Source organism: Onychomys torridus, unplaced genomic scaffold (genome assembly GCF_903995425.1).
Source record: "Onychomys torridus unplaced genomic scaffold, mOncTor1.1, whole genome shotgun sequence".
Classification (NCBI taxonomy): Eukaryota; Metazoa; Chordata; class Mammalia; order Rodentia; family Cricetidae; genus Onychomys; species Onychomys torridus.
In genome coordinates this window covers 6,419-16,339 of record NW_023413714.1, presented here as the reverse complement: position 1 = coordinate 16,339, position 9,921 = coordinate 6,419, and the positions used below count along the sequence as shown (strand labels likewise).

Here is a 9,921-nt window from a genome sequence, read left to right as displayed (position 1 = left end):
AATTCCAGCTGCTCTGGTTGCCTTCTAGCTGAATTCCTTTGTTCCCCTACGTGCCTCACAAGCTAGGGGGTTTGCACAACAGGGCAATGCTTATCGGCTATCTGGGCTGCGGTGGGGCCATTCTATTTCCTGGAACTGTCTTTTGTTCCCTTATAAGCCTTGCAAACATAGCATTCCTATAGGGGTGCCGGGGGGTCTTTCACTAGGCGGTCTTGTGTGCCTGTCCTACACCCCGCCCCCACCCCAGTCCTTCTCGCTTCCCAGAACTGCTCTGGAACCTCGCGTCCTCTTCGCAGCCCTGTTCAGGGCTTCAGAGGTTCTCCTTCGACGACGCTCTGTCATGGCTCCTGCTAAACCACACAACGTAAAATGGAAGTGTGTGTGTAAGGGCTGCCATGTATGCTGGCCCTTTTCAGACTGTTCGCGCTGATGTGCCACTTGTGTGTCATTCTTTCAGCATCTTTTAAGTTTATTATTGTGTATGTGAATGATGGGGTAGGGTGCATGGATGCCATGGCATATGTGTGGAGGCCAGAGGACAGCTTTGTGGAATCGGTTCTCTCCTTCCGCTCCTTCTACATGATTCCGGGGATCAAACTCAAGTGACCAGATTTGTGTGACAGGTACTTTACCTGCTGGGCTGTCTTGCCAGCCCTTGTGCTTATCACAGTCCTTGTTTGGCAGAGCATAGCACCTCAGCTCGTCAGGAACCAGGGGCCAAGCCTTCCAGTTCTCAGGTGTCTTCCTGCCCTGCTCCCATCACAAGCATGTGATGGTGGCTGACATTGCTATTGTTTATTTCTGAGTGAACATGGGACCACAGCCATAATAGCTTTAAAAAGCTGTCACATTTTTGGAGCTTCACTGGATCTGGTGGTAGGTGTAGCAAAGCTTGGGGTTTGTTCTCCGTGGATCCGGTGCGGGCCATGAATGAAGCGATGGGTTTGTTCTCCGTGGATCCGGTGCGGGGCTCGAATGAAGCGATGGGTTTGTTCTCCGTGGATCCGGTGCGGGCTCGAATGAAGCGATGGGTTTGTTCTCCGTGGATCCGGTGCGGGCTCGAATGAAGCGATGGGTTTCGTCACTGTCACTTGCTCTCAAGTACAGTAGCAAGGAAGGAAGCGTAGCTAGGAAAGCCAAGAGGAAGCTTGGCATCTTTGCCATTCCTTTTTCTTACTTTCCACTCTAACTTGCCACCTCTCCAAAAGTCTAGACCCTTAGCACCATCTTGGACAGGACACTTGGCTCTGGTTTTGATACACGTCTGTTCTCTTGCAGGAGAAGATAAAGGTATCTAGAGGAGAAACTAAAGGAAGAGGAACATCAGCGTAAGCTGTTTCAAGACAAGGCGTGTGAGGTCAGCAGCATCCTTAGTCTATCCAGTGCCTGCATGTCTTTGCGTCCTTCATGCTCATGACCTAGTCCACACTCGGTTCGGGTCTCCGGATTGTTACTGCTGTCTGGTTTGCTGTGCTAACAAGATTCTCACTTAGCCAGTACACCCACATACTCGGATGCATTGCCCAAACCTGCACACAGAAATAGTCTCAGTTGAGACAACTGACTCCTAGCATACAGTAGCTTCAGCTTGAGATACACACATGCACATACACCACACATGCACATAAACCCCCCACACACACACTCTCTCTTCCTCTCTCTCTTTAATTAATTCTATTATAAACAGAAAATAATTATAATTACCAAACCAATGTATTATGGGATATTCTTCCTCAAAAGATTTGTGGGTTTGGGGCTTTATTTTTATTGTTTTTTTTTTTTTTTTTAACATGGAGGCTCACTATGCCCCAGGCTGGCTCTGAGCTCCTAGGCTCAACCAACCCTGCCTCAGCTCCATCCAAGTAACAGCAACTAAGCAGTACTTGGCTTCAGAGAGTGTTTTATACTCAAAAGCCGAGATCTCAACTTTCATTACACATAAAGAAGCTTGTTACAGATTGGTCTTCTGAATTATTTCTTTAATTTTACAGCTGCAAACTGGACTGGAAGTCAGCAAAATTTTAATGTCTACAGTTTCACATTCACAGCACTGTAAGGAAAAGAAGAAGCCCCCAAAGGTATGCATAGACAGCTTCCCCAGATGTTACTTCCTAACTGTATGGTATACATTTATTCACCATTTAATCTTGTTTGCTTCTTCCCAGAAAGGTTTAGAAGACAGTTATGATAAAAGACTTTGTCTTACTTTTCTATCACTGTGAAGAGACAGATGACCAAGGCGACTCTTATAAAATAAAGCATTTAATTAGGGCTTGCTTACAGTTTCAGAGGTTCAGTCTATTACCATCATGGTGGGAAGCAGATGTGGTGGGAACCAGCGAGCAGCTGAGAGCTTTCCATCCTGACCCACAGGCACCAGGCAGAGAGGGGGGCAGTGAGGAGACTGGACTTGATATGGCTCTGTGTCCAAAAAACAAAAAACAAACCTAAATGCTGCCTTATGTGAATACATATACAGTAAAAACAAAGATTGAAATTTTATTTATTAATATTTGAGACAGAGTTACACACGAGTAAGTAGGTGGCTTCAGACTTGCCATGTAGCCTGGGCTGACCTTGGCTTCAGTCCTCCTGCCTGAGCCTCCTGAGTAGATGGGGTGCCATGTACGCCTGTCTAGCTGGCTGCATTTTGTCATGAATTTATTTATTTAGAGTGCGCGTGTGCACCACACACGGTGCCATGGCATGCAAATGGAGGTCGGTCGGAGGACAACTTGCAAGGCATGTTCTACCTTGTGGGTCCCAGGGGGTGAACTCAGGCCGTCAGAGCTTTTAGAAGGGGCCTTTTCCCGGGACCCTCATAATTTAATAATTTTTATAACAGAGTTGAGGCAAAGGCTCAGTGATGGTGAATTGTTTGCTGAGCAGGCATGAGAGATACAGTCCATCTCCCACTTAACTGCCTAGTGGCCATGGCAGCCCCTGGTAATTAGATCCTTGAAAAGTAGAAGCAAGGAACCCCCCATCAAGCTGGCTAGAGAAATTAGCCATACTAGTGAGCTCTGAGTTTGATTATAGGGCCTTGCCTTTGAGGAATTGGGTAGCAAGGCAATCTAGGATGATTCTCATCATCAACCTTGGGCCTCCACATGTATGGACATACATGTACACACACACTCCTCACATACGTGCTCACAAACATATAGACCACAACACAAAAAAATAGAAAAATAAAAAATAATTTTATAATAATGAAAACCACTTATTTTGCTTATTTCCTTAATCTGTTTTTAATGTCTTATTTGAGTAATGGGATTTGAACTGGAAATCCAAATAGAGAAACACTATAAATAATTTGCAAATGGAGCAATGGCTTTTATTAAATGTTTGTTTAGTGCCACTTTTTATCTGATAAGATAGAATTTTAACTTTACATATTTATTGTAGAAACTATGAGATGATAAAAGGAATATAAGACAAAAATATACCTTCTGAAAGAGAAGAGGGTAATTAACAGCAAAATCACTTAGTGAAGCACTGATTCCACTGCCAAGCTCATGGGGTGTGGAAATACCCATGTTTCCCCTAAAGATAAAAAGAGCTCTGACATGGCTGGAGACAGGGTCCGAGTTCAGGCGTGCCCATTTATCTCTAATACTGTCTGCATGTCCCAGGTGAGTATTCAGCTCAGATGTTTTGTTATACTTAGACCAGTGTCTCTAAGAGACAGAGACAGATAAACCCAGCATGATGGCACATGCTTAGAATCCCAGGGCTGAGGCAGGAAGTTCGGGAGTTCAAGAACAAGCAGGGATGTGTTGGGTCTTCTAGCACTGTGTAGACAGAAGAACACATGGGGAGTGATGCAGAGCCATCACCCTGCAGTCAGCCTGTGAATCCTAAAGGTTGACACACTGTGGAGAGGAGAGATGTATTGTAATATGGTCCTAGCTGGGGACAGAGATGCACAGCCATACTCTCAGCATGCAGGAGGCTGATAGGACACTGTCTCAAGAAAGAAAAAAAAAAAAAAAGTTGACTTTTAAAGCCAGATGTAGTGATGTACATTTACAGTTCCTGTTCTCAGAAGGCTAAGAGAGGAGGGCCCTGTGTTAGGACTAACCTGAAGTGCGTAGTAAGTTACTGGCTAGGCTGGCAAACAGTTTTAGACTCCTGTCTAAAACAGGCTACTCTGTTTGCCTTCTCTGCAGTTTCCTTATTTCAAGAATCCTGTATAGTCAGGCACTGTGGCACATGTCTGCAATCTAAGTTCTGAGGAGGCTGAGGCAGTGGGATTGCCTTGATTTGAGACCAGCCTGCGATAGATATTGAGACTGTATCCCCATGAGAGAAAAAGTCAAAGAGAGTTATACAGTTTGAGCTTTGGGGTTGCCTTTGTCCCTGGAGTTCCTGCTGGGTTGTTACAGATTCACTTTTCCTTCCACACTCACTGGTGTCAAGGATCTCCCACAGTTCCATCCGTCCCTGAGGCTGCTGCTTCTCAGCCGTCACAAGTAAAGCTGGTGTGTGTGTGTGTGTGTGTGTGTGTGTGTGTGTTGATGGTGCTCTTGTGTGAATGTCAGTTTTTATTTTTCTAGGATAATTCCTCAAGAGCGCAATTGCTAGGCCATGAGATAAATACATGTTTCACTTTACAAGAAACTGCCAACTTGTCATCCAAAGTGGTCTTACCAATGTGCAAGTGATGTAGTTTCTCTGCATTCTTGACAATATTTGATGTTATCGCTGTTTCTTTTTTTTTTTATTTTGCCCATTTTAATAGACATGTGGTGATGTTTCCTTTTTGGTTTTTGTATCTTATATTAGCCTGAGTTTCCCTAATCACAAGGTTGTTGACCACCTCTTCATGTGTCTTCAGCAGTCGAATGTTTATTCATGTCTGCTCCTGCATTCAAATTGCACTTACACTTGCTGTTATGTTTTGAGAGTTTTTCATATCATAAATATACATTAAAATGGCACTTTGCTTCCTTTTTCCCTTGCCAACCTTTAGAAAACTAAGTGTTTAAAAAGAGAGCCACCTCAGCAGATGGACCCCAGGTTTAGAGCCCTGTTTTTGGAGAGGGAAAAGGTAAGAGGATAAAAATAAAGATCATGGTTTTGCAAAATGACTTTGCTTGCAAATGCTATTTATACACCACCCCAGTAGCTTTCTACTGCTGTGATGACCAGCTTGGCCAAAAGCATCCTGGGGAGGAAAGGCTTTATTTCAGTTTATAGTCCTCCGTGAAGGGAAGTTGGGACAGGAACCTAGAGACGGGAACTGAAGCAGAGACCATGGAGGAATGATTTCTACTGCCTTGCTCTCCATGGCTTGCTCAGTTTACCACCTTCCCCAGTGAACTGTCCCCCCATTTCCCCACCCCCCACATCAATCATAATAAAATGCCTGTAGGCCAGGAGGGGGCAGCATTTCTCAGCTGGGGTTCCTTCTTCCCAGATGGCCTGAGTTTGTATCAGGTTGACAACAGTCTAACCAGCGTGTAGACTGGCAAGCACTAGTTTATTCATAGCTCTTTGTTTTCCCAGTTGTCCATTGTGGGCTGTTCCTCTAATGCAGGCTTGTAAACCTTCTGCAGATGATGCATCCCCATGGGCTGTATTGCCTTCAGAAACCTGTTCTAGCCCCTGAGCCGCAGTGTCTCTACAAGGCTCTCAGAACAGCTTCCCAGAGCAAAGCTCTGCCTCTAAACTCAGGAGAACCCGCTTCCATCTGTGACAATTTGTCTGAGCTTTTGATGGCAATGCAAGAGGAATTGGACCAGATGATTGTGTAAGTGTCTATTCTTTATCAAAATACCCATACACATTTAGATACATGTCTTCTTGTCACTTTTAAGAACAGTGCCACCTATAAAGTCATTTCACGAAGGTTTCCTTTCATTGGTTTAAAAAACGCTGTGTGGGAGTGGGTATGTGCACATGGTGCAGACACTCACAGACCGCAGAAGAGGAGCTGGGTTCCCTGCAGCTGGAGGGACCAAGGGTTGTGCCCAACTCCAGTCCTCTGCAAGAGCAGGACACATTCTCAACCCTTTAGCAATCTTTCTAGCTCCCACCTATACATTCTTAAGGCCTCTCTGGCCATTTGGACTTACTTTGTTTTGATCTACAAACTTACTGATAGTATTTTTCATTGTATCTACTCTTGTATTTAACTTTTTAACTGTGTCTAAATACTACTTGTATTCCAGAGATTTAGACTGATAGATTAAATACTATGAATCAAATGTATCAAGTCTGAAGACTTTGGGTTAGAACTCAGAAGAGCTTTTAGAAGGAGAATACACTTTTCTGTTAAAATCTTTTAATTATGTGGGTCATTTCATGAGGCAAGAACATCATTCCTTTTAGCTCCTGCCTGGTCTGCATTACAAATTTGGAAGCATCCTCAGTAAGGAAGGTCTGCACAAGAGTCATTGTGTTATATCCCATGCTCAAATACGTTTCAACATACACATCAGAACGACGTGACTTCGGTAGTGCACTGGCTGAGCTCATGAACTGCCACTGCACACGTGACTGTTCTCTTGACAGTATCTCCAGTCCCAGACATGGAACCAAAGAGGACTGTGTGTTGCCCCTGGCCAAGACCTGTAGAACTGTTCATTCTTTTTAGCTGAGAACACCAAGAATTTAGATTGTTTTTTAGATTGTTGAACAGCTAGATACTGAGATAGTTCTAAATGATAATGTTTATCATGATTTAGTTATATATCCTAATGCCGGTGACTACTTTTGAAGATTAATACTTTACTCTTAAACTAAAACTCATGGTTGAGCGAAAAATTAGATGTGACTAACAGATGATCTATAACAATATTTGATGTTTGCTCTGGTTTGGGGGGTTTGTTTTTTGGTTTTTCAAGACAGGGTTTCTCTGTGTAGTTTTTGGAACCTTTCCTGGAACTTGCTTTGTAGACCAGGCTGGCCTCGAACTCACAGAGATCCTCCTGCCTCTGCCCCCCTAGTGCTAGGATTAAAGGCATGCGCTGCTACCACCTGGCTTATATTTGCTCTGTTTTTAATCATGCAGAAATAATCCATGTGCCATGTCAGACAATACTACTTTTGTGTTTTTATTTACTTATGTATTTGTATTGCTGAGTATTGAACAGAGGAGCTGATGTGTGGAGAAGCACTCCCTGACAGAGTTACATCCCAGCCCTGAGGTTTCTTTTCTCTGTAGGGAACACAGAGAACTACGGGAACAGATGACGGAAGCCGGAAGCCGTTCAGTCTCTGATGATGCAGAGCATGTGCTGGAGCAATTAGTCAGGAAGATGGAAAGCAAAGGAGATCAGATCTCCAAACTCAAGAAGCATCAAGACAGTGTAAGGACACTTTTCTTTAACAAACAAACAGTCACACACTACCCTTCCAGAACTGCTGGTCTTTCAGAACACACAATTGCCATACAATGCTGGAAAGAAAAAAAAGAGCTACTAGAAATCTATGTATATTCAGAATTTTCTTTGGACCACCAACCAGCTCCTAAATAAAGACATGGAGACATGAGTGCTCAGTCTTAGGCTTAGCTTAGGCTTATCCCACTAGCTCTTTTAACTTAATTTAACCTGTTTCTACTCATCTACATTTTGTCTCAAGACTTTTTACCTTTCTTTCATTCTGTGTGTCCTCCTTCCCGGCTTCTTCCATGTCTGTCTGTCTGGCCACTGACGTCTCCCTGGCATCTCTTTTTCTTTCTTCCAGAGCCTAAATTCCTCTTCATACTTACTCTCCCTGCCCAGAAGTCCACCTATACCTCCTCCCTCGCTATTGGTGATTCAGCTTTTTATTAGACCAGTCAGGTGCATTAGGCAGGCAAGATAAAACAGCAACACATCTTTACATAATTAAACAACTGCAACACATCTTTTTCCCGGTTCTCAGGTAATATTATATCCTTCTGAGGTCTTTGATGTGGTTGAAGACTAGATAGTTATAATTTCCTCAATTATGATAAAAGATAAGTTAAATATAAAACCTTAGACTCACAAATATAAGATAGATAGGATATCTTCTTTAATATTGTAACTGTAATTCTTGCTTGATAATTGTTTTGTTATATGTAATTTTACTATGTAAAAGTTAAAACCTTCCATTTAAAAAAAAAGAAAAGAAAAGAAAAGGGGAAATGCTGTGGATATCGCTCTGTATAAATAAAATGCTGTTTGGCTAGTGGCCAGGCAGGAAGTATAGGCAGGACAAGAGAGAAGAGAATTCTGGGAAGTAAAGACTGGGGCGGAGAGATACTTCAAGCCACCACCATGACTAAGAGGATGTAAGGTACTGGTAAGCCACTAGCCACATGGCAAAGTATAGATTAATAGAAATGGGTTCATTTAAGATAGAATAGTAGATAACAAGAAGCCTGCCACAGCCATACAGTTTGTAAACAATGTAAGTTTCTGTGTGTTTACTTGGTTGGGTCTGAGCGACTATGGGCCTGGCGAGTGAGAGAGATTTGTCCTGACTGTGGGCCAGGCAGGAAAACTGTAACTACACCCACCCATCTTCCCTGCTCTGACCTTCTCACGTGCACACATTCTTCAGAGTTGTCCCAGCTCAGGCGTTCTCTGTCGTCACCTGTTTGCTTCCTCTCACTCACTGGAGCCATAAGCTCCCTGAAGCCAGGGCCGTATGAGGGTTAGCTCTGGTGCCCAGGAACCTGCTGAATTGAACCCTTTGACGGAATCTTTACTCCACCAATCTAGTCATCTGTTTTAGAGTAGATTTATATTAATTTTTACCTAAAACATTAGGTTTTCTTTTCTCTACAGGTCCGTAAACTACAGCAAAAAGTTCAGAGTTCAAGGTTAAATGACCCTTCTATCCACTGGGAAGCTGGCAGCCCTCAAGGACCAAAGAACGTGAAGCATGGTCCTAGGAAGTGTTGGAATGAACCTAACCCTTTCCAGAAAAACAGCAGCTCTCATCCAGTCCAAGTTCACAATCTCCAGGTGAAACTGAGGAGAGATGACATCAAGTGGGAGCAGTGACGGCAGTGCAGCCGGCATCTTAATGACCTCACCAGTGCGGGCTGACATGTCTAAGTGGCTTTTGTTTAATACACTCTCGGGAACTTTGGAATTATGTTTCTGGCCTCTATAAAGTGTGGAGTTGTGTATTTTCAGAATAATGGCTAATGACCTACCAAGAACCCCAGACTAGGAAGTGGCTGCTTTTTCTTGTTGCCATTAACCAAGGAAGCAGCTCCTTGAGGTAAGCCTAGGCGCTACAGATGGACACTCATTCAGATCAAGGTGAATCTGAACTCCAAGTACCAGTCCACAGTGTCACTTAGGGAGGCTGTCACGCACAGATCAACACGGAGTGAGAGTCCTTTAATGTCCCTGGAATGGCCATCTTACCTTTTAAAAAATCTCAGCAGTAATCTTGTCTGGAAAAGGAAAAACACAATAATTCTGCAATTTTGTGAAAATGCCTTTAACTATGCTTTGATGTGACAGCTATAAAAAGTAATGCATTGATTAATTTTTGAAGACATTAATTCAGCTTTCTTCCTCTTCTATTCCCATTCTCTTTTCCAAACCTACTTTCCTTTTCAACACCAGTAACTGAGCTAATCTTACTCTTTTGTAACATTTCCTGGGTTCTTGTTTGTGATTTTCTTTTTTTTTTTTTGAGCTGAGGATCGAACCCAGGGCCTTGCGCTTGCTAAGCAAGCGCTCTACCACTGAGCTAAATCCCCAACCCTTGTTTGTGATTTTCATTAGTGTATGACAATGTGGGTGTCTAGGACCCAGGAAGATAATGGGATTTTATAAGAAGTTAGGCATTTAATTAACTTTATCCACAAGAGAAAATGATTTAGGTAAATGTGGTATCTTTTTTATACTTTAAAATCAGTGATGTCACAATGGATTTCTTTGTTGTATACATGTTTTATAATAAATTTACACTTTTTGTCTTTCT

The 9,921-nt window shown here is 43.0% G+C and overlaps 1 protein-coding gene across 1 annotated transcript; it reads left to right on the top strand.

The window, feature by feature from the left end:
- Positions 1-926: 926 nt before the first annotated feature.
- Positions 927-9,632, top strand: LOC118576440 (centrosomal protein CEP57L1-like). Its single transcript, XM_036176694.1, has 7 exons — positions 927-1,051; positions 1,291-1,357; positions 1,992-2,078; positions 4,976-5,053; positions 5,562-5,755; positions 7,172-7,316; positions 8,766-9,632. The coding sequence occupies exons 1-7, from the start codon at positions 927-929 to the stop codon at positions 8,982-8,984; spliced, it is 915 nt and encodes a 304-aa protein (XP_036032587.1). The 3' UTR covers positions 8,985-9,632.
- Positions 9,633-9,921: the final 289 nt, after the last annotated feature.

Bases quoted from the DNA above. Each gene is read 5' to 3' on its own strand.
- LOC118576440 (XM_036176694.1), top strand. From the start codon at position 927: ATGAATGAAGCGATGGGTTTGTTCTCCGTGGATCCGGTGCGGGGCTCG. The intron at 1,358-1,991 runs GTCAGCAGCATC...TTAATTTTACAG, and splicing joins TTCAAGACAAGGCGTGTGAG to CTGCAAACTGGACTGGAAGT. The intron at 5,756-7,171 runs GTAAGTGTCTAT...TTTTCTCTGTAG, and splicing joins GAATTGGACCAGATGATTGT to GGAACACAGAGAACTACGGG.